The sequence below is a fragment of the Salmo salar genome, chromosome ssa15, assembly GCF_905237065.1.
Source record: "Salmo salar chromosome ssa15, Ssal_v3.1, whole genome shotgun sequence".
NCBI classification, from domain to species: domain Eukaryota; kingdom Metazoa; phylum Chordata; class Actinopteri; order Salmoniformes; family Salmonidae; genus Salmo; species Salmo salar.
Genome location: NC_059456.1, coordinates 82725515 through 82750447, shown reverse-complemented (window position 1 = coordinate 82750447; position 24933 = coordinate 82725515). Strand labels below are relative to the sequence as shown.

Genomic DNA, 24933 nt, shown 5'->3' with positions numbered 1-24933 from the left:
GTGCGTCCCTTACTCAGTCCACGTTGTGCCGTGAGGTGTTGTTTTATCAGTTTGTTTGTGGTGGGGTGGTGCTCCGGGTCTGGGTCTGGTGGAGGTGATGGTAGTACTGGTGTCATCGGGCCCAGCCAGGTAATATCCTCCCTGGTGCCCAGGCAGAGTGATAGAGAGAAGGCAGGCCATTAATCAAGCTGACCTGGGCCGTGGACCGAGTACATCATTAGAGCCTGAAATACAAGGGAACAGGGAGGTCACACTCCCCCGACCTCACATCAACATCAAATGGTGTGTGTGGGGGGTGGCAGCTGTTGTTATTGTCCAAGTACCAGTTGATTTAGCACATTAGTCTCCCCTAACCAAGCCCTCCCCTTGAAATAGGGGTAGAAAGACCCAGTGCTGTGTGTTAGCTAAATGCCTGTATTATCCACTAGACCCTGAGCAGGGAGACTGCAGTGTTTGGTGATGATAGCTATAGTCAGGAAGGCAGGTCTCCAGTGGGACATAACAGACTCAGGAAGGAGACCGGCAGGCTGTTGCACTCTAAGGACAAACCCAACAGTAAATAGTCAGTAATAGCGGCTGCTTCTGCTGCTAGCCCCTGGCAACCAGTCAAACACATGAAAGGGCAACACAACTCTGATTGATTATTATTATTATACAAAGAGCTTCTACTGTACAGGAAGGCAATTCTGGAGGCAGAATAGTTGAATATGTATTTGACCTTTGTTTTGGTATTTTGAGTACCTGGTTCGACGTAGGTCATTCTTATGCATCAGCCATTACAATGCTCAGATCATTATTTTGTAATAACAACAACATGGACAAACTGAGACTTAGTTGTGCAGAAATGGAACAGTAGGTCAGGACAGGGTATGTGTGTGTCTGTGCATTTGTTTGTGTGTGTGTTTGAGAAGAGAGAGAGCTTGAGTGTGTATGTGTGTGAGTGTGTGTGTGTGTGTGTGTGTGTGTGTGTGTGTGTGTGTGTGTGTGTGTGTGTGTGTGTGTGTGTGTGGACGTGTTTAACTATTCTGTGTGTGTGTGTGTGTGTGTGTGTGGACGTGTTTAACTATTCTGTGTGTGTGTGTGTGTGGACGTGTTTAACTATTGTGTGTGTGTGTGTGTGTGTGTGTGTGTGTGTGTGTGTGTGTGTGTGTGTGTGTGTGTGTGTGTGTGTGTGTGTGTGTGTGGACGTGTTTAACTATTCTGTGTGTGTGTGTGTGTGTGTGTGTGTGTGTGTGTGTGTGTGTGTGTGTGTGTGTGTGTGTGTGTGTGTGTGTGTGTGTGTGTGTGTGTGTGTGTGTGTGTGTGTGTGTGAGAGAGAGAAAGAGAGGAGAGTTTTCTCTCTCTGTAGTTTGGGGGGCAGAGTGCAGCAGCAGCGTGTGGAGTTGTCTGATGATTTATGGTTGTGGAGCAGAAATGGACTGTCAGATTTACAGAGGCCTTTGGTTTCCTTTATGTTGTGGCTGGGATGCTCCACAGTGCTCTATCATTCTGTCACTAACATTACACACAATCCACTTTTATTTGACAAGTCTCACCATTACAGAGACTACCTTCCATACTTCACTTTCTACCTGTTCTGCCTTCTTCCTATAGCATATGTACAGTAAACGTATGGACTGTAACTATACTGAACTGACAGCTGTCGTGTGCTGTAAATGTACTGACGACTACTGTGTGTTTCAGATCCTGGTGAACTCTGTCAACCAACCTGCCATGCTGTATGAGAACGTGGCGGTGAGCGAGGGGAGTCCCATCCACAGAGACCTGCTCTTCAGCCCAGACCACCAGCACATCTATGCCCTCACAGACAAACAGGTACAAGCTTGGCACACACACACGCTGTGTAAAAACACACTATCACCAACAAACACTCACATTTACACAAGCGTAAACGTTAAGTGCGCATGTGTGTTTGTGTGGGGGTTTTCTGTCAGACACTCCAGCCACTCTTTGTGATTGCTTCCGTTTGATTTCTAGCACTGAGCCAGCCCCCCTGCCCTACCCCCTCTCCCCTCACAAATGTTCCTTCCCCAGTCAGCACCCCTCATCACAGGCAACAGAAAGCACCCCTCTCTGTGATCCCCATTGATGGAATTAGTGTCCAAATCCCCCTCTTAACCAAATCACCAGCGGAAAGAGAAATCTCCCCTCTTCCCCAGTTATTTGTACCCTCTTCTCTTTCTCCTTTTCTCCCTGATCTCTCTGTTCTTTCATGTGGTTTCTCCCCTAAGCTGTAATTGGAGGGCCTCCTCTTGAACACTCATTAAAGACGTTTCCTCCATCATTACTGGGGGCTCCCCCCACCACCCCTCTATTCTTCCTTCCCTTCCCAGCCTCTCTCTCTTTATCAGAATAGAAGAGATGGAATTGGTTAGCAGGGTGATGCGAGATTAGGGGCCACCAAGGCTTACCGCTAAGGATTCATCTCGGGAGTTTAAATTGAAGCGGCTTCTTCAAAATGCCCCTCTCACTCCTCTGGATTGCTATTTAACACCCCGTGGCCCCCTCTCCCCCTCCCTTCAGCCCCCCTCACCCTCTCCTCCCGGCCCTTCTCTTGATGGCTATGCAGTATTACATTAATATATGTCAGAGCAGAGCTGTATGTGTGTGTTTATGTCTCCTGGCTGCTCTGAGGCATAGTGACATGATGTGACAGAAGTAAGGACTGTCAAGCTCTTTGACACTGCCTGGCTCTGTGACACTGCCTGGGTCTGTGACACTGCCTGGCTCTGTGACACCGCCTGGCTCTGACACCACCTGGCTCTGTGACACCGCCTGGCTCTGTGACACCGCCTGTGTCTGTGACACTGCCTGGCTCTGTGACACCACCTGGCTCTGTGACACCGCCTGGCTCTGTGACACCGCCTGGCTCTGTGACACCGCCTGGCTCTGTGATACCGCCTGGCTCTGTGACACCGCCTGTCTCTGTGATACCGCCTGACTCTGTGATACCGCCTGGCTCTGTGACACCGCCTGGCTCTGTGACACCGCCTGGCTCTGTGACACTGCCTGGCTCTGTGACACTGCCTGACTCTGACACTGCCTGACTCTGTGACACCGCCTTGCTCTGTGACACCACCTGGCTCTGTGACACTGCCTGACTTTGTGACACTGCCTGACTCTGTGACACCCTGTGACACTCTATCTGAACAGGGATACATTTTCCTGATAAGGCCTTACTTACGGGACAGACAGACAGGTTACCGTGCACTCCATCATAACGCCGCCAAGCCTGCAGCCCCCCCTCCCCCACACCCCCGACATCCCCAGAAACTGATGACTGAATATCAATAGCCATTTTCCATCAAATGATTTGGGAGGCGGGCTCCGTCCAAGCGTGACGGCCTCTGCCACAAAGGCGGCGCCTGTCCTCAGGGGAATATCAGCCGGTGCCGTTTAACCTCCACGTTTGAGGGGTAGAGGAGGAGGAGAAAAATGGAAAATGAGGGGAAAAAAGGAGAGATAGAATAACCATAAAATGTGTGGTGCACAATGCCTGTTATGTGACTTAGTGGATGGTGTATATGAATTAAACCCAGAGCACTATTCAGTACAGCCTGTGTGTATATTCTGCTCTACACACCCCCACTTCCCCGCTCCGTACCGTACACCTCCATGTGTCCTAATTGATAGCATGAATATGAATCTCCTTCCATATGGGGGACAGGCCCTTTACTCTTGCACCAGGGGAAAGCTCTTCCTGCATTTGAACATGACAGCTTTATTTATACGGCAGAAAATGTACAGAGCAAGATGAGAACTCTGCATTAGTCATATAGCATCCCCAGAGAGAGGATGCTGCTGCTTTACATAGTATCTCTCTGTTTTGCACTACATAGTGTATCTCTCTGTACTACATAGTATCTCTCTCTGTACTGTCTACATAGTATCTCTCTCTGTAATGTACTACATAGTATCTCTTTCTGTACTGTACTGCACTACATAGTATCTCTCTCTGTACTGTACTATATAGTATCTCTCTCTGTACTGTAGTACACAGTATCTATCTCTGTACTGTACTACATAGTTACTCTCTCTGAACTGTACTGTACTACATAGTACTCTATCTGTACTGTACTGTACTCCATAGTATCTCTCTCTCTGTACTGTACTACATAGTATCTCTCTCTCTGTACTGTACTGTACTACATAGTATCTCTCTCTGTGAACATACTATATAGTATCTCTCTGTACTGTACTGTACTGTACTACATAGTATCTCTCTCTGTACTGTACTGCATAGTATCTCTCTCTGTACTGTACTACATAGTATCTCTCTCTGTACTGTACTATATAGTATCTCTCTCTGTACTGTACTGTACTACATAGTATCTCTCTCTGTACTGTACTGTACTACATAGTATCTCTCTCTGTACTGTACTGCATAGTATCTCTCTCTGTACTGTACTACATAGTATCTCTCTCTGTACTGTACTGTACTGTACTACATAGTATCTCTCTCTGTACTGTACTACATAGCATCTCTCTCTCTGTACTCTACTACATAGTGTCTGTCTGTACTGTACTGCACTACATAGTATCTCTCTCTGTACTGTACTACATATTATCTCTCTCTGTACTCTACTACATAGTATCTCTGTGCTGTACTGTACTACATGGTATCTCCCTCTGTACTGTACTACATAGTATCGCTCTGTACTATACTGTACGACATAGTATATCTCCCTGTACTGTACTACATAGTGTCTCTCTGTACTGTACTACATAGTATCTCTCTGTACTGTACTGTACTGTGCTGTACATTGGCTGGCCTTATATTCAGATGCAGGAAACTGCCCCTGCCATATCAGTATGTAGTCTATGTTATTTCCCCAGCCGCTGACCACCCTCTCTCTATCTGTGACACTTTACAATAGCTTTACAGTAACCTTCCTACAGATAGAGAGTGATAAGAGATCCAGTGGAAATGCAGTGTTAGATGATGTTACTGTCTCATGTTATCTTATCTCTGCTACCATAATGACCACAACAGTGCCATAGCTCCAGCACAGACACACACGCTATAGTTTGACTCGCTGCAGTTTCCCAGCAATTACAGCTAATCGACTTCCATGTGTCTAAATCTTTAAAGGAAAGATGGGCTGTAATTGATACAAATGGATTCCATTTGAGTGGCCTTGACATAGAGTTCAATCACTACACGGCCAAGTCCAAGCAGCGATGTTAAACATGAAACCTCTCTCTCTCTCTCTCTCTCTCTCTCTCTCTCTCTCTCTCTCTCTCTCTCTCTCTCATGCTCTGTCTCCACCACAGCCAGAGCTTTAGCCAGAGCTAAACCCTGGACACAACCAATACATGGGACATGTCATTTAAAGCCTCTTTAACAATACCCAACATTCAACCCTCTAGAGGGAAACAGCTTCTAAGAAGTGGCCGATACACACATTCAGCAATGCTGTGAGGGTTAGGTAGTGTGTGAAGGGAGGTCTTTCCCTGGGTGGCTGCAGTAGTTATGTCCTCTGTGGTGTAGCTGTGTTAGCTGGGAGGAGTAGGGGATTACTGAGCCTAACTGCTCTACTGCTCAGCTGGAGCAGAGGACCATTAGCACACTGACTCCACTTAGTTACTGTATATAGTATCCCCCTTCCCTTAGTACTGCAGCTAGCCCCGGTCCCAGAGAAGCTGACCCCGTGCCCTACGCTTCTCCCCAATCACCAACAGTGTGCAGGAAAACACACACACATTCCCTTACTACACTGGCTACAGCAGCGCAAGAGGAAACATCTCATAGTCTACATGGAGATGTGTTTTGTCTTATAAATACGATTACCATTATGTGTGACTTCCATCACCACTGGTCCTAGGATTTATTAACGCAAGGCTGTGTATTATAGATGAGCATGGATGGCCCACTGGTACATCACCTACAGTACCAGTCAAAAGTTTGGACACGCCTACTCATTCAAGGGTTTTTCTTTATTTTGTACTATTTTCTACAGAATAATAGTGAAGACATCAAAACTGCGGTCCAACTCATCCCAAACCATCTCAATTGGGTTGAGGTCGGGTGATTGTGGAGGCCAGGTCATCTGATGCAGCACTCCATCACTCTCCTTCAAATAGCCCTTACACAGCCTGGAGGTGTGTTGGGTCATTGTCCCGTTGAAAATCAAATGATAGTCCTACTAAGAGCAAACCAGAAGGGATGGCGTATCACTGCAGAATGCTGTGGTAGCCATGCTGGTAAAGTCTGCCTTGAATTCTATATAAATCACACAGTGTCACCAGCAAAGCACCCCCACACCATCACACCTCCTCCTTCATGCTTCACGGTGGGAACCACACATGCAGAAATCATCATCATCATCCGTTCACCTACTCTGTGTCTCACAAAGACACAGCGGTTGGAACCAAAAATCTCCAATTTAGACTCATCAGACCAAAGGACAGATTTCTACCGGGTTAATGTCCATTGCTCATCTTTCTTGGCCCAAGCAAGTCTCTTCTTCTTATTGGTGTCCTTTAGTAGTGGTTTCTTTGCAGCAATTCGACCATGAAGGCCTGATTCACACAGTCTCCTCTGAACAGTTGATGTTGAGATGTGTCTGTTTCTTGAACTCTGTGAAGCATTTATTTGGGCTGCAATTTCTGAAGCTGGTAACTCTAATGAACTTATCCTATGCAGCAGAGGTAACTCTGGGTCTTTCTTTCCTGTGGTGGTCCTCATGAGAGCCAGTTTCATCAAAGCGTTTGATGGTTTTTGCGACTGCACTTCAAGAAACGTTGAAAGTTCTTGAAATTTAACAAAGCACACGTTAATTGAAATGCATTCCAGGTGACTACCTCATGAAGCTGGTTGAGAGAAAGCCAAGAGTGTGCAAAGCTGTCATCAAGGGAAAGGGTGGCTACTTTGAAGAATCTCAAATATAACATATATTTTGATTTGTTTAACAGTTTTTTGTGACTACATGATTCCATATGTGTTATTTCATAGTTGTGATGTCTTCACTATTATTCTACAATGTGGAAAATAGTAAAAATAAAGAAAAACCCTTGAATGAGTAGGGTTTTAACTTTTGACTGGTACTGTATGTCATTTAGATGTCCATTCATGTTAAGGTGTTGTATGGATGTTCATGTAGGAATGGCCTTCTCTCCTCACACTGAGGCTATTCCCTGGCCATAGCTTCGTTCCTGGGTTGTCAGATGAGACACCACCCCCTAGGGTCTAGTTCAACCACTTCCAGCCTCCACTCTTGCTTCTGGCTCACCACACAGTGGCGCGCATATACACCGACATGCACTCTCCCTCTAACTAGAGAGAATCTGGTGTGTATTTTCCTATCTCTGCTGTATACAGTATATCGGCAAAGCAGATCACATTTGACTGATGTTAGCATCTGAGCAGGCGGCAGTGGCAGACAGAATACTGAATGTGTCTGGGATTCAGAGCCAGACCAGCTTTTCCCTCTGCTCCCTCTCTCTCGCACACACGTATAAAAAGATTGATGAGGAGAGGTGGGGAAATTAATTGGTTTGAAGAGATCTCTCTCTTTCTCTCACTACCGTCATCTCCTCTTTTAAAGCCTCTGCCTCCACCTGGTGAAGGAGTCAATGGGCCCCGTGCCCCTGTGGTCGGCAGAACAGAGAGGGGAGCGTCTCTCTTATCTCTCCCTCTCCCGCTCCCTCTCCCCCCTCTCTACGGCTCCCTCTCTCTCCTTCTCTCAAAGGCCCATCCTAAGAGGAGAGTAGGATGAAAGCTGAGTGATGGCATTCTCTCAGAAACAGCAGCCTGCTAAAGAGATGGGCTCAGACAGGAGCTTACCCCAGCTGTGGAATGGAGTTTTACACTTAAGCCAAAAATCACCAGGATCTTTGCATACAGCACTCACTGAGCTACAAAACAATGGTTTTAGATTTGGGATTTGTTGACAGTATCCAACCTGAGAAAGGGCTTTGGCTGTCACCAGATACGAATGGACATTATCTCCTTCTGTCTGTCTTTTTCTCAGAGATATTTACAGTGCATTCGGAATGTATTCAGACCTCTTGACTTTTTCCACATTTTGTTACGTTACAGCCTTATTCTAAAATGTATTAAATTGTTTTTTCCCCCTCATCCATCTACACACAATACCCCATAATGACAAAGCAATAACAGGTTTTTAGACATTTTTGCCCATTTATAAAGAAAAAAACTGAAATATCACATTTACATAAGTATTCAGACCCTTTTATCAGTACTTTGTTGAAGCACCTTTGGCAGCGATTACAGCCTCGAGTCTTCTTGGGTAGGACGCTACAAGCTTGGCACACCTGTATTTTGGGGAGTTTCTCTCATTCTTCTCTGCAGATCCTCTCAAGCTCTGTCAGGTTGGATGGGGAGCGACGCTGCACAGATATTTTCATGTCTCTCCAGAGATGTTCAATCGGGTTCAAGTCCGGGCTCTGACTGGGCCATTCAAGGACATTCAGAGACTTGTCCTGAAACCAGTCCTGCGTTGTCTTGGTTGTGTACTTAGGGTCGTTGTCCTGTTGGAAGGTGAACCTTCGCCCCAGTTTGAGGTCCTGAGCGCTCTGGGGCAGGTTTTCATCAAGGATCTAACTGTATTTTGCTCTGTTCATCTTTCCCTCGATCCTTACTAGTCTCCCAGCACCTGCCGCTGAAAAACATCCCCACAGCATGATGCTGCCACCACTATGCTTCACTGTAGGGATGGTGCCAGCTTTCCTCCAGGCGTGACGCTTGGCATTCAGGCCAAAGAGTTCAATCTTGGTTTCATCAGACCAGAGAATCTTGTTTCTCATGGTCTGAGAGTCTTTAGGTGCCTTTTGGCAAACTCCAAGCGGGCTGTCATGTCCCTTTTACTGAGGAGTGGCTATCGTCTGGCCACGCTACCATAAAGGCCTGATTGGTGGAGTGCTGCAGAGATGGTTGTCCTTCTTGAAGGTTCTCCCATCTCCACAGAGGAACTCTGTCAGAGTGTCAGAGTGACCATCGGGTTCTTGGTCACCTCCCTGACCAAGACCCTCCCCTCCGATTGCTCAGTTTGGCCGGGCGGCCAGCTCTAGGGAGAGTCTTGGTGGTTCCAAAGATGATGGAGGCCACTGTGTTCTTGGGGACCTTCAATGCTGCAGACATGTTTTGGTACCCTTCCACAGATCTGTGCCTCGACACAATCCTGTCTCAGAGCTCTACGGACAATTCCTTCGACCTCGTGGCTTGGTTGACATGCACTCTCAACTGTGGGACCTTATTTAGACAGGTGTGCCTTTCCAAATCATGTCCAATCAATTGAATTTACCACAGGTGGACTCCAATCAAGTTGTAGAAACATCTCAAGGATGATCAATGGAAACAGGATGCACCTGATCTACATTTTGAGTCTCATAGCAAAGGGTCTGAATACTTATGTAAATAAGGAGTTTCTGTTGTTTTATTTTTAATACATTTGCAAAAAAAATTATAGGGTTGTTCCCAGGCACTGAGAATGCATCCCAAACGGCACCCTATTCCCTATATAGTGCACTACTTTTGAATAGGGCCCTGGTCAAAAGTATTGCACTATATAGGGAATAGGGTGCCGTTTGAGACACAACCTGAGGTGAAGTTGTGGAGTAGATGATGCAACAGTTTCCCAGTAGACAGCCCTGGTCTTGTCTTGGTTTAGACTCAGAGCAGCTGGAGGGGATTGTTCTCCCTTAGCTCCCTTGGTGTTGAGATAGGAAATACCTATCTATTCATCATAGGGGACGGAAGTATATCTAATCAATGTGAATAATATTAGTCTCATCGTCTCATACATCATCTTGTCTCCTGAGGGTGTTCAGCAGGTGTGATGGATGACCAGTAGAGCATGACATGTCATCTTCCCATACTGTAAATTACCTGATGGTGGGGTTGTGTTTTACCTTTTTAATGTGACCTCATAATCAACCAACAGGGCCTTAATCTCACTCTGTTTGCCCTACTAGTGTCCTGCAGGGACACGGTTCCAGATAAATCTGCTTCAGACGAGTGTATAAACCATTCTCCTGCGCCGTATGTAATCATTGTGCGTTCAGGAGAGTAAGGTTCGGTCGGCAGGGGTGAGAGACGAGAGAGAGAAGCACTCTGTTTGTCCTACCTATCCCCTCCTGCCTTTTCTCCATTTGTCTCTCATCATTGGATAATATAAATGCCAGTGTGGAAGGCTAGTGTTGTGCCTCAAACATCAAAAACTCAATTTCCCAAACTGACAGAATCATTTACCATTCCCCATATTCACAAGCAGTTAATTAAAAGTTCCAGGTAACCCATCGTACTACATCTCCCCACTGTAAATGCTGGGACCGGAGAAAAACATAAAACTGTCCGTTTAACTTCAAGGAGAGAAATTTCGATTAACGTGCGTTGGATTTATACACGGAAGCTCCTCTCGCTGTTGTTCTGACAATAAAGACACGGAGAGGAGAACTAGGTGCATCCGTAAAGTTTAAACTCCTACATCTTTGGAAATACAGACAGATTAGTCCAGGAGTAAAGTTTTCTCGGGAGAAGATCGATGAATGCACTGTATATTAAGTCATCCTTGACCTCAACTGTCATGTAGATGGTCTTGTTTTCTAATTGACAGTATATATGTATGGATTAAGTGGATCATGATCCATAATCAATGGATGTTCTGACTGATGTCATGCTACAGGATATGGTTATCGTGGAGATGGTTATCTATCCTCTACTATAGCTGAATAGATGACCATGGTAAGGTCAGGTGATGTCAGCAGTGTAAAACGGTAACATAATGTGACTCATTGGTTGTAATTGGCCGTCGCAGTGCTTACATAGACAGAATCAACTGCTGTAATGAAGAGAAAATGGCCCTGGTGGTATTGATTTTGGTACAGTAGAGTACAGTGGAGAAACCTTAGCCTTGCTCTGTCGTGTTAGGCGCAGAGTTAGTATGATAATGTGTGTTCTTTCGTGTTAGGTGCAGAGTTAGTATGATAATGTGTGTTCTTTCGTGTTAGGTGCAGAGTTAGAATGATAATGTGTGTTATATCGTGTTAGGTGCAGAGTTAGTATGATAATGTGTGTTATTTCGTGTTAGGTGCAGAGTTAGAATGATAATGTGTGTTATATCGTGTTAGGTGCAGAGTTAGAATGATAATGGGTGTTCTATCGTGTTAGGTGCAGAGTTAGTATGATAATGTGTGTTCTATCGTGTTAGGTGCAGAGTTAGAATGATAATGTGTGTTCTATCGTGTTAGGTGCAGAGTTAGAATGATAATGTGTGTTCTATCGTGTTAGGTGCAGAGTTAGTATGATAATGTGTGTTCTATCGTGTTAGGTGCAGAGTTAGAATGATAATGTGTGTTATATCGTGTTAGGTGCAGAGTTAGTATGATAATGTGTGTTCTTTCGTGTTAGGTGCAGAGTTAGTATGATAATGTGTGTTCTTTCGTGTTAGGTGCAGAGTTAGAATGATAATGTGTGTTATATCGTGTTAGGTGCAGAGTTAGTATGATAATGTGTGTTCTTTCGTGTTAGGTGCAGAGTTAGAATGATAATGTGTGTTATATCGTGTTAGGTGCAGAGTTAGAATGATAATGGGTGTTCTATCGTGTTAGGTGCAGAGTTAGTATGATAATGTGTGTTCTATCGTGTTAGGTGCAGAGTTAGAATGATAATGTGTGTTCTATCATGTTAGGTGCAGAGTTAGAATGATAATGTGTGTTCTATCGTGTTAGGTGCAGAGTTAGTATGATAATGTGTGTTCTATCGTGTTAGGTGCAGAGTTAGAATGATAATGTGTGTTCTATCGTGTTAGGTGCAGAGTTAGTATGATAATGTGTGTTCTATCGTGTTAGGTGCAGAGTTAGTATGATAATGTGTGTTCTATCGTGTTAGGTGCAGAGTTAGTATGATAATGTGTGTTCTATCGTGTTAGGTGCAGAGTTAGAATGATAATGGGTGTTCTATCGTGTTAGGTGCAGAGTTAGTAACATAATGTGTGTTCTATCGTGTTAGGTGCAGAGTTAGAATGATAATGTGTGTTCTATCATGTTAGGTGCAGAGTTAGAATGATAATGTGTGTTTTATCATGTTAGGTGCAGAGTTAGAATGATAATGTCTGTTCTATCATGTTAGGTGCAGAGTTAGAATGATAATGTATGTTCTATCGTGTTAGGTGCAGAGTTAGAATGATAATGTGTGATTTTGGAGAAAAAAAATATTCTTCCATCTATGAGCTTCCTCGAGGAACATACATATTATTTGCCTCCAATGCTCTAGAACTTTCTTGCGGAATAGCTGGGACATCATCACTAACCCAAAGCTCAGCTTGGTCAGCCCAGCCTCCTTTAAACAACCACTATCTGGTTTTGTTGCTATGGTAACATGCGGTGGGGCATAGCTCCTGCTGTTGTACAATACAGTAGCATCTCTTCCTCCACTTAGTCCTTTAAATGTTTTCATTTTGATGAAGAGGGGTGAAGCTACTGAACATGGTGCAGGCCAGGAAGGTGTATTGAGCTGAGCGGTTAAAGCTTGTTAGAGCAGTAACTAGGTGTCCTCACTGGAGCTAAAACGTCCCTCCTCACTGAAGTATGAAGCTAAAACTTCCCTCCTTAACCTCCTCCTAGCACTTAGCTCTACTCCTCTACTCCTTTACCAGGAGTGTTCAGTCAGGACCCTCACCTCCACACATCTTGTCTGCATCCGGATACACTCTTATGGGTGTATAAAAGACCACAAATCGGATTGAAATGTTTATTGGCATGGAGGGTGTCTTCACGAGGAGTGATTGAGGCTGAAGCTCAATGATGACAAGCAAATGACTGCTTGTGGATGTCATTCATAAAAGAACAACCCAATGTTTATATCCCAGGACAAATTAACTAGCAACAGCAAGCTAGCTAGCTAAATTGCCATAAATGTTTCATGCTTTTTAACCTGTCCCCAAATTAATATGGTTGGTTCAGAGTTCGTTTCGATATTTCAACATGCGCGCGAGCGGTCTGGTCAGCATGTAAGAGTGTAAGTTCTGACCAGTGGTAGAAAGGAATGCACCAAGTCACCTGCCTGTTTGGTCAGTGGCGTGTGAGGCAGATTTTGTGTGAGAGTGTGCTGGTCCTCTCTTTGTCCTCTGTGAGAATGTGGTGGCCGCCATCAAGAGCGCAGCACAGGTGACAGTGCCGCATGGCATTTGGGCCCTCTATCTCTCTCTCCCCTCTCTCTCTCCCCTCTCCCTCTCTCTCTCTCTCTCTCCCCCTCTCTCTCAAAGCTGTGTCTGTGTCAGTGGCTGTGATGTATGGCCTCATTTGCCATATTTCTCTCTATGCCCAGCCGAATTCAAGACAGATGACAGGGAAAAAGAATGAAAAAAGCCTCCAGAAGGAAAAGTTTGTTCTTGTGAAATTAAGCCTTGTCGTTTTCGGGGTGGTCAGAGGGATGACCTAATCTGTATGTGTGTGTGACACCATGGGGTTGGTTCTGAAGGGGTGCTAACAGAATGACCTATCCATCACAGTATTGTGCTCTGATAGCACATTCTATTTTGGCGCAAATTACACAGATGGAGCAATTACAGTAGGCCTGCCTAGCCGGGCCCATGCCGCTGCTCTTATGTGAAATGAAATATCAGAGTCGCAATTACATTTGTGTGTCTCTCTCCCCCCCTCGCTCCCTCCCTCTCTCCCTCCCCCCTAGCTCCCTCCCTCTCTCTCCCTCCTTGCTCCCTCCTTCCCGTGGCTGATTAAGACGTTCTCCATGGTGACCTAAATGAGAGGCTCATTTGTGGCTGTTATTTATTTGTAATAAATCCCTCCCCCTGTCGCTGGACCAGAGATGAATGGTCGTATCCTCCTGCTTCTCTGTCTGTAGCAGTAAATAGGCCAGGAGGAAAAGGCCATTTTTAATATGAATAGGTGCTCTTAGTAATAGTCTCTGTACCTCTTGGTAAGACAAAGGACTCTGGCGGGGAACCTAAGATCTTCCTTCCTATTATTTGCTTTATAAAACTCAGTAATTGAAATGTTCCATTGAAATATTATGTTCCCCTGTATCACCCGACCTATTGAGTAAACTCTATCTGCTATGGCTTTTATGTTTTAATAATATACGGTATGTGTGTCTGGATTTTTCTGCCTGCCTCATCATAAACTTTAGTCACTTTTGTCCAGGGTAATGTAATGACAGCTATTTACTGTTATTGCCTCTGTGGTTATTTGGTGTAATAATGACGTCAGGACAATTTTTTCAGGACTATCAGAGGCACTGCTATCTCCGTGTATCTGCTTTTGCATGCACTCATGTAGTAAAAATAAATTTTTATTCTACCTAGGCCTATACTTAAACAATTATGCCTAAGAACCCAGCCCAACAAGGGCTGTTCTGAGGCCCGAGGCGAAGCCAAGGTAATTCCTGGGTTTGAGGGCGTTATTGCTTTTATAAAACTGTTGCCAGTATATTTATACAAATATGAATTACATGTTTTCATTCAAAACTTTTAGTTAATTTCTCCTGTTTTGACCCAGTTGTTCATTCTAATCGTTCTATAAATTCAATGATAATGATTTAATAAATGTCCAATAGGCAACAACTATTATTGTTAGTGAGTCCGAGCTAACCAAGGTAGTTGGTGATGTTAATAGTGACGTTTCCATTGAATTCACACGAGTGGAAGAACTTGGTTCTGGCTCTGGTTGGTGACAGCCAGTGCTTCTCTCTACAGGAGAGATCGCATTTGTAAAATGATACATTGTTTCACAGGTCGTAGAGGCAGACAGGTAGGTTTATTCAAACCAAATAGTAACATGGGAAAATAATGTGTAGACTGTTAGTGGTGTGTACGGGAGGCGAAGTCAGGTGCAGGAGAGCAGAGTGTTGTAACAGGCACACTTTTCATTCCGGTCCAAAATGAAAGCACGTGCCCGTGCCCAAAAAACACGGAACATGAACAAAAGTATGGCGCGTGACAAATACCCACATAACATAAAACAATTTCACACAAAGACATGGAGGGGAACAGAGGACATTCAGTGTGATTAGGGAATGAAAAGCAGGTGTGTATGGAACAAGACAAAACAAATGGGAATATGAAAAATGGAGCGGCGATGGCTAGAAAGCCGGTGACGTCGATCACCGAACGCCGCCCGAACAAGGAGAGGAGCCGAGTTCGCTTTTTTCCTGAGGGATTTCCTGCCTGGGCTGTGGATGGTGGAATTATGACATTAACATGTCATGGTATTTTGCAGGAGTCGACAACTCCCGCATATCAACCAATCAGCATCCAGGATCCAAACGACCCGCTTTATATTTAAGCGATAAGGCACGAGGAGGTGTGCTATATGGCCAATATACCACGGCTAAGGGCTGTTCTTACGCACGACGCAGCGCGGAGTGCCTTGATACAGCCCTTAGCCGTGGTATGTTGGTCATATACCACAAACCTCAGAGGTGCCATATTGCTATTATAAACTGGTTACCAATGTAATTAGAGCAGTAAAAATAAATGTTTTGTCATACCCGTGGTATATGGTCTGATATGCCACGGCTGTCAGCCAATCAGCGTTCAGAGAGAGGTCCAGCTCCATACTAGATTATCTCTCGCTAGTCAATAATTGCAGTCCTCCCAGCAGTGAAGTCCTCAATGGACTCAGATGAAATTGATCCTGTTTGATTTCTGACACTTGATTTAGAAGATGCCTGCGGTTGTAATGTAATACAAGCCCGGTGAGGTGGTGTAGGTTGACTCCTGCTGAATGTGTGGAACCCAATAGGCAGGCAGACAGGCAGCGAGAGAAAGGTGGAGAGAGAGAGACAGAAAGAGAGAGACAGAAAGAGAGAGACAGAAAGAAAGGGATGCTGCTCTGGGCGGAAGCAGGTCTGCATACTGTACATGTGCACACACTCTCTCTTCCTCTTCCCTACTGACCCCAGATGTGTTTCTCACAGTCCTACAGTCTGTAATGTCTCTGCTCAAATTGTTTGGTGCAGTGAAGCTATTTATGTGGATGAATAGAACGCCTATATTCAAGCCCAGTACGATGACAGACACAGAACACATACAGGATGTAGAATTGTTGACCTCCAGTCCTGAGTGAAGCAGCTAGAAGTGTGTGAGCTGTGCTTTCTGCTCTCTGAGTGTGACAGGAATAACTGCAGGGTCCCAACAGCTGCCCCACACACATTGTCACAGATTGCCCTCGGACAAACACACACACACACGGATGGACGCATGCTCGCTCGCATCCACACATCCAATCACACACACACAAATACACACAGAGGCCCAATAATAGTCTAATATGTTGGTGTCCAGTCAGAGAGGAGACGGTTGCGTTTAACAGTGCAGGCCTGGGGGTGATTGAGTCCAAGCTGCACGGCTGTCCGTCTGTCACCGACTCGCTACACAGAACACGCAAGCCATGAGCACAACCATAAAGAGACCAGGCCTGAGATGTGTTAGAGACAAGGACTAATCTAAGGTGAACATCTGTTTTTTAGAAAGTAAACTGCACAGTATGTCTGTTTGTGATGGCGAATGACATACGTCAACAAAAGACTCAATTCACACTCAGCCAATCCCTCAGTAAACTCTGACGCGTTCTATGATGTTAACCGTGTGTATTGTGTGTTTCCAGGTGAGCCGTGTTCCAGTGGAGAGCTGTGAGCAGTACTCCTCCTGCAGCGCCTGTCTGGGGTCAGGAGATCCCCACTGTGGCTGGTGTGTCCTCCACAATGTGTAAGTACTGTATGACCACACGGAGCTGCTCTGACGCTGCGTACCTGACATTATTATGTCCTCAACTCCATACTATCAAGTCACCTGAAGAACCAAAATTCTCTCTCTGTCAGGTGTTCCAGGAAGGATCGTTGTGAGAGGGCTGATGAGCCTCAGCGTTTTGCCTCCCGAGTGGAGCAGTGCGTCAAACTCAGTGTCCAGCCTGGAAACATCTCTGTCACCATGTCCGAAGTGCAGGTAACTCACCTGACAATAAATCCTGTGTGTGTGTGAGTGTGCGTGTGCGCGTGCGTGTGTGTGTGTGTGTGGACGTGTTTAACTATTCTTGTGGGGACCAGAAGTCCCCACAAAATTTGACCAACTGGGGACATTTTGTTAGTCCCCACAAGGTCAAATGCTATTTCTAGGGGGTTTAGGGTTAAGGTTACAATTAGTGTTAGGATTAGAATTACGTTAAGGGTCAAGGTTAGGAGCTAGGGTTAGTTTTAGGGTTAGGGTTAGGAGCTAGGATTAGGTTAAAGGTTAAGGTTAGGTTTTTGGGTTAAGGTTAGGATTAGGGTTAGGGTACGGGTTAGGGTTTGGTTTAGGGATAGGAGTTAGGGAAAATAGGATTTTGAACGGAACTGAATTGTGTGTCCCCACATGGTTAGTTGTACAAGACTGTGTGTGTCTGTGTAGTGTGTATGTGTGTGAGCGTGCGTGCATTTGTGTGACTGAGAGTGTGTGTCCTCACATTGACTTGTCCCTCACACTCTCCTCTCTCTCTGTATTCCTAGCTGGTGCTGCAGGCCCAGAATGTGCCTAACCTTTCGGCAGGGGTCAACTGCTCCTTTGAGGACTACACTGAGACAGAGGGACGCATCTTTGGGGGACGCATTTACTGCCTGTCCCCTTCCACACGAGAGGTCGCCCCCATCACACGCAACCAAGGTGAGACAAGAAGCCACAGCATCCTCATGCTGCTATTTGCTAGTAATATACATCAGTTACACTGTGTGTTAACAAAATAGCATTATTGTATTATTTGTTTGTGTGTAGATTGTGTCATACTGATGTACTGTGACTCTGTCTAGGGGACAAGCGCACTGTGAAGCTGTATCTGAAGTCTAAGGAGACAGGAAAGAAGTTTGCCAGTGTGGACTTTGTCTTCTACAACTGCAGTGTGCACCAATCGTAAGTTCCGTTTTAAGTCATTGTGTGTGTGTGTGTGTGTGTGTGTGTGTGTGTGTGTGTGTGTGTGTGTGTGTGTGTGTGTGTGTGTGTGTGTGTGTGTGTGTGTGTGTGTGTGTGTGTGTGTGTGTGTGTGTGTGTGTGTGCGAGAGAGAGAGAGAGAAAGAGAAGGAAAAAGAGAGAGGATAAAGAGATGAGAGAGAGAAATGGAGAGAAAAAAAGAGAAAAATACTGTATATATAGAGAGAGATATCCTCTCCTCTCTGTTCTGTAGCACGTGTTACTGCTGATGAGATCAGACTCTTAATGTAATTTCCTTAATAACTTGGAGCTCCTCTGATTCATTGATAATGTTTTACTACACTGAGTTATGTTACTTTCCATCTGAGATCCATCTCTTTCTTTCCCTCTCTTCCTCTCTCCCTCCCTTCATCTACCCCATTCTCTCCACATCCTGCCTTGAGGCTCTCAGACCCTGTTTCTATCCCACTCCCCTAGCTCTGCCTTTCACTAAACATAGATATGGGCCAAAGACCCCCATCTCCCCTCTCACCCTTATCATTTCCCATTCCATTACTATATCTTTCATCTCTCTCTCTTCTTTTCCTCTCACTTCCTCTCTCATCCCCTTTCCCCTTATTTATCTTCTTTATCTCCTCCCCTCTACCACTCCCCTATCCACCTCATCCTCTCCCTCCTCCCTCTACCTCTACCTCCCCTCACCTCCCTCTACCACTCCCCTATCTGCCTCATCCTCTCCCTCCTCCCTCTACCTCCCCTCACCTCCCTCTACCACTCCCCTATCCGCCTCATCCTCTCCCTCCTCCCTCTACCTCTACCTCCCCTCACCTCCCTCTACCACTCCCCTATCCGCCTCATCCTCTCTCTCCTCCCTCTACCTCTACCTCCCCTCACCTCCCTCTACCACTCCCCTATCTGCCTCATCCTCTCCCTCCTCCCTCTACCTCCCCTCACCTCCCTCTAACACTCCCCTATCCGCCTCATCCTCTCTCTCCTCCCTCTACCTTCCCTCACCTCCCTCTACCTTCCCTCACCTCCCTCTACCACTCCCCTATCTGCCTCATCCTCTCCCTCCTCCCTCTACCTCTCCTACCTCCCTCTACCACTCCCCTATCCGCCTCATCCTCTCCCTCCCCTATAACTCTTCCGTCTCCTCTCCTCCTCTCCCCCTCCTCCCTCTACCTCCCCTCACCTCCCCCTGTCTCTCCCCTATCCCCTCATGCTACCCATCTCTTCCTTTCATGCTCTCCTTCACTCCTCTCTCCTTCTCTCCTCTCTCCTGTTGGTCCTCTCTCCTGCCGGTCCAGATGTTCTGTCCCCCTCCTCTCTGCTTTTATTTATCAAACAGATTTTTTTTTCCTGGCCCCTGCTCTGTGAGCTGCATACATTAGCATAGCAATATTCTCCTAATTAGCTGGCCTGGCGCCCCATTAGAGCTGGACATAATGGAGAACGTATGTAAAGTGTTCACCTGGACCTCTTATCAAGGCCTGGTTCAATGTCTTTGAACCTAGAGGATGTGTGATTATTTATGCGCCTCTGTATATGTGTGTGTGTGTGTGTATGACAGGGCTGTTTAAGCACCCCCACGTTTTCTCTCTCCTCTCATTGAATAAGCAGGCGTAGCGAGGTCTTTGATGTGCTGTATGCAACACACTCCCTCAGGACATTACAGTACACTACAGTCTAGTTTTAACAGCCCGGCCTCATCAGCCACACAGAACCCACGCGACCTCCTGACCTACTCCCCTCCTGACCACTGACCCCAGCGTGTGTAGGCTGCCAACAGGCCGGGCATGCCAACGCACCCGCTGGGCAATAAAGAGCTTTTCCTCAGAGGCGACTGGCATTGTGGGCGGAGAGGGCACGTTATTTGGAAAGGCAAATTATCCCACCAGGTATTTACATACACAGTAATAATATTGGAGTTTTGCATTAAAAAGACAGCCGGAATAGTTTAATTGAGCGTGTGAGGGACTGAATGCATTTTCAACCTGATGAGGGTAGAGGAAGAGATGGAGAGGGGGATGAAACTAGTAAAAGGAGAGATGGATTATGCCCATTGTGTCTGGATTCAGCGTCCAGAGAGCTAAAATTTTAGCGCCTCAACCAATCCACAATCCCCATTAGAATACGAAAAGAAGGATGTAATGCATGCAGGGATTGGGAGCTCTTGAAAAGGCCCACTCGTGGAAAGCAGAAAACCCCTGGACAGGCTCTCGTCGGAAGGCTGGGTGTTCACGGTATTCCCCTAATACTGGACCGGCCTGGTTGGTTGACCACCTGGAGACGTTTCACTGTTGTAACAGGACAAGAACATACGGCTCCAACGTTCTGAGAACATTCTATCAATGTAAAGAATGGTTTAGATGGGAGGAAGAGGTCTTATTTTGTGTTAACCACTCTCACTTCAATGATCCCAATAGTATTTTCAATCTAACATGGACTTTGTTCTCTGAGCATACTGATCTATCTATCTATCAGAGATCACACTGTAGGTGTTAGGATAGCAAATAGAGAACAGAGAAATTGCCAGGCATCTGATAGATGTTATGAGTTGTTAGATTTGAGATAGAGGGGGGAAGATGAGTTTGTTATTGCCCAGGTTCAGGTGTGATATTACCAGCCAGCAGAGGGTGAGTGATAGGGCTCTGGTCCAGGCATGATGCCACTCTGCCTGGCAGTACTGTGTAATAGTCTGGATCTCTCAATCCCTTTCACTACCTCTCCTCCCCCTCTTCTCTCATCTACCTCTACCTTTCCTCCTGAACCAGGCAGAACAAAGGAAACAGACTCAGAGTCCCTCAGCCTGTAAGTGTTTATTCACCCAGCTCCTGAATAGGCAGTATTGAAACAGTGAAGCATGTTTGTAATTTAAGCAGAGACAAAGAAAGCTGTAATTGAATATGATAATTATATCAATGTATCTGTCTGTTTGCTGATACCGAAATGAAACACATGTTTACATTGGGAAAGGTCTACTGTAGGTCTGCTGTAATATATATATATACACTACAGTATTTAGACTTAAAGAAACAGATTCTGTAATATATACACTACAGTATTTAGACTTAAAGAAACAGATTCTGTAATATATATACACTACAGTATGTAAACAGATTCTATATTTGATGAAGTAGTCATATACTGTGTGGTCCTGGGTGGTCTGATTAGCAGCCAGGAAACATTGACTTATTTGTAGTAGCACACTCAGAGCATGCAGAGACTTCCTGCTGTAGGACATGCAGTAGCTCCCTGGTGTGTCTGTGTGTGTCCCTGTACGTCTCTCAGTGTGGTGCTGAGAATCAGCAGGGTTCAAAGAGCATTGCCCCCCTCTTCTGTCTGGATATAGCTGGGATCGATAGACCCAGATGTCTGGAGACTAGGAGGTATTATCCCTTCAGAAGCAAACAAATAGCAGGCTGTTAGCATAGCACAAATCCACCCACCCAGCCAGCCAGCCTCTCTCTCTCTCTCTCTCTCTCTCTCTGTCACTCTCTGTCACTCTCTCTCTCTCTCCCTCTCTCTCCCTCTCTCTCCCTCTCTCTCTTTCTCTCCCTCCCTCCCCATAGAAACACACATACAGGAATCGATTATAGACTTTATCCCGTAGGGCTAGGATGGTAGTGGGTCCTGCTTATTATAGTAGTCTGTAGCTCTGCTACACATGCCTCATTCAGTCACTGGAATATGGGGGTAGGAGGCAAGTTAAAGGGCTTTGTAGAACTCATAAAGATTTTTGAGAAATCAATGTGTTTATACAGCTATAACAACCTTGTTGAGGCTGCTGGTAATCCATGTTCATTTATGCTTTCTGAACTAAGGAAAAGGGAGTCTGGAGTAAAATCAGGCTTATTTGGGCCTTGCAGCTTATTGGAATATAAACGTTTGAACATGTTGAATAGGAAGGAGGAGTATATGTCTCTAGTCATTTTCCTCTCTATAGTTATTTTACTGTCTGTTGAAGACATGGTAACTGGAAGAGGAAAACATTGCTCTGTTCTGCTCTGCTCATGCCTATCAGTGACTTACACAGATGCTTCAATGTGCTTTAGCCTTTGACCTTGCGCTCCTACCACACTATACTGTTAGCTCTGAGGTGCAATAATCACATGGAGACATACTGACTTATTCTTCCTGAAGTTACTCTATCGAAGGGACTTTAATAGTTTGTTGTAGATGACCCAGGAGCCTCAGAGGCAACGGTTGGTCCTGGACATCTATTCTACAGGCTGATTGGTCAATTAACTGAGTCACATGTTTCATTAAGGAGCTTGTCGTATCCTGGAGGGCTGTGTTGTATTCTAATGTTGCTTCGAAATGAGCGTTAAACTTAACTTAAACTTAACTTAATTGGACAAATCACCAGCAGAATGGATCTTAATGAGTTTGTATACCAGTAGTAAGAGCCTACCCTGAAGTGTTGTTTTTGTTGTGTGAAAAACCTTGCCGTCAAGTTTTGATTCGAAAGAGGCTGATCGTTCTGAGAGTGAAATAATATAATATAATACAATCATGTTGTGTTTGTGCTTCTAGTACAGTCAATCAATGAATTTTAGTGCTGTAACTCTACAATTTAACCTCTATGGGCTAGGTGGGGCGCTAGCGTCCCCCCCGTGGTGCACTCCATCAACAGCAGGTGCATTTCAAGAGCGGCAAATTTGAATCCAAATAAATGTCAAAATTCACATTTTTCAAACATACAACTATTTTACACCCTTTGAAAGATAAACATCTCCTTAATCTAACCACGTTTTACGATTTCAAAAAGGTTTTACGGCGAAAGCATAAATTTAGAGTATGTTAGGACAGTACATTTACAAGAGTTGTGTGTAATGTTTTGTCAATTCAAAGACAGGGTCACCAAAACCATAAAACCAGCTAAAATGATGCACTAACCTTTTACAATCTCCATCAGATGACACTCCTAGGACATTATGTTAGACAATGCATGCATTTTTAGTTCTATCAAGTTCATATTTATATCCAAAAACAGCGTTTTACTATGGCATTGATGTTGAGGAAATCGTTTCCCTCCAATAACCGGCAGTCAAGTCAACACCACAAATTAAATAATTAAAATTAGAAAACATTGGTAAAATATTATATTGTCATTTAAAGAATTATAGATTTACATCTCTTGAACGCAATCAACTTGCTAGATTTAAAAATAACCTTACTGGGAAATCACACTTTGCAATAATCTGAGCACTGCGCCCAGAAAAATACGGCGTTGCGATACAGACTAGACGTCATGTTGGGGAGATCTAAAATCGAAAATACTATGTAAATAATCCATTACCTTTGATTCTCTTCATCAGATGTCACTTCCAGGTATCACAGGTCCATAACGAATGTAGTTTTGTTCAAAAAAGCTCATAATTTATGTCCAAAAATCTCCGTCTTGTTAGCACATGATCTAAGCCAGCCGGACTTCTCGTCATGAACGAGGGGAAAAAATATATTTACGTTCGTTCAAACATGTCAAACGTTGTATAGCATAAATCATCAGGGCCTTTTTAACCAGAACATGAATAATATTCAAGGTGGACGAATGCATACTCTTTTATAACGTATTGGAACGAGGGTACCCAACATGAACTCGCGCGCCAGGTGTCTAATGGGCCATCATCGTTCCATGGCTCTTGTTCGGTCAGATCTCCCTCCAGAAGACTCAAAACACTTTGTAAAGGCTGGTGACATCTAGTGGAAGCAATAGGAAGTGCCAAAATATTCCTCAGCCCCTGTGTTTTTCAATGGGATAGGTTTAAAGGTAATACAACACATCAGGTATCCACTTCCTGTCAGAAAATGTCTCAGGGTTTTGCCTGCCAAATGAGTTCTGTTATACTCACAGACACCATTCAAACAGTTTTAGAAACTTTAGAGTGTTTTCTATCCATATATAATAAGTATATGCATATTCTAGTTACTGGGTAGGATTAGTAACCAGATTAAATCGGGTAAAAAATTTTTATCCAGCTGTGCAAATACTGCCCCCTAGCCCTAACAGGTTAACCAAGCCAATTCCTGAAGCAATATAGTGTGTTCCTTCTGTGTGTGTGTGTGTGTGTGTGTGTGTGTGTGTGTGTGTGTGTGTGTGTGTGTGTGTGTCATACAGTCATGCAGTCGTTGATGTGTGTGTGTATCATACAGTCATGCAGTCGTCGATGTGTGTGTGTATCATACAGTCGTTGATGTGTGTGTGTCTATCATACAGTCGTCGATGTGTGTGTGTGTATCATACAGTCGTTGATCTGTGTGTGTGTGTGTATCATACAGTCGTTGATGTGTGTGTGTGTATCATACAGTTGTCGATGTGTGTGTGTATCATACAGTCATTGATGTGTGTGTGTATCATACAGTCGTTGATGTGTGTGTGTATCATACAGTCGTCGATGTGTATGTGTGTGTGTATCATACAGTCGTTGATGTGTTTGTGTGTATCATACAGTCGTCGATATGTGTGTGTATCATACAGTCGTTGATGTGTGTGTGTATCATACAGTCGTTGATGTGTGTGTGTATCATACAGTCGTTGATGTGTGTGTGTATCATACAGTCGTTGATGTGTGTGTGTGTGTGACCACAGGACACCTAGCTTGTTTTTTCAGTCATATGAGATTCATCCTAACTCCAGAGTAGACCACAGTGTCACACATCTGATTAGGACAATATAACGACCTCCTCTAGCTATATACCTTTCTCCTTCCTCTCATCCCTCTTTTCATCTAATCTACCTGTTTACCTGTTTCCGCTCTTCCTGTCTATCTTTCTGTTTTCATCTCTTTCACTGTCTACCTCTCAGTAGCTGATGATAAAGGATGAATAGTCCACAGTCTCTCATCCTAATCAGCCTTTTATCTGTCCCTCCTCCTCTCATTCAACCTGCCTCTTCAACATGGAGGTAGATGTTGATAGTGGTTAGAACAGAAATATGTGAGACTGAGAGGAGGTTGTTAGGCAAGAGCAGCCATTTAAACAGTCTATGAATGTCTTTTTGTTCTGTTTATTTGTTTTAGATTCAATGCAGTGACTCAATCACTCTCTCTGT

General features: G+C 44.8%; 1 protein-coding gene across 2 annotated transcripts in view; it reads left to right on the top strand.

Moving 5' to 3' along the window:
• Positions 1-24933, top strand: part of LOC106572368 (plexin-A1) — a 269207-nt gene that overhangs the window by 154068 nt on the left and 90206 nt on the right. For both annotated transcript variants that reach the window (XM_014146446.2, XM_014146445.2), the window contains exons 4-8: positions 1684-1815; positions 16588-16688; positions 16802-16925; positions 17465-17618; positions 17762-17861. In XM_014146446.2, the coding sequence (XP_014001921.2) occupies positions 1684-1815; positions 16588-16688; positions 16802-16925; positions 17465-17618; positions 17762-17861 (611 nt within the window). The remainder of the gene's footprint in view (positions 1-1683; positions 1816-16587; positions 16689-16801; positions 16926-17464; positions 17619-17761; positions 17862-24933) is intronic.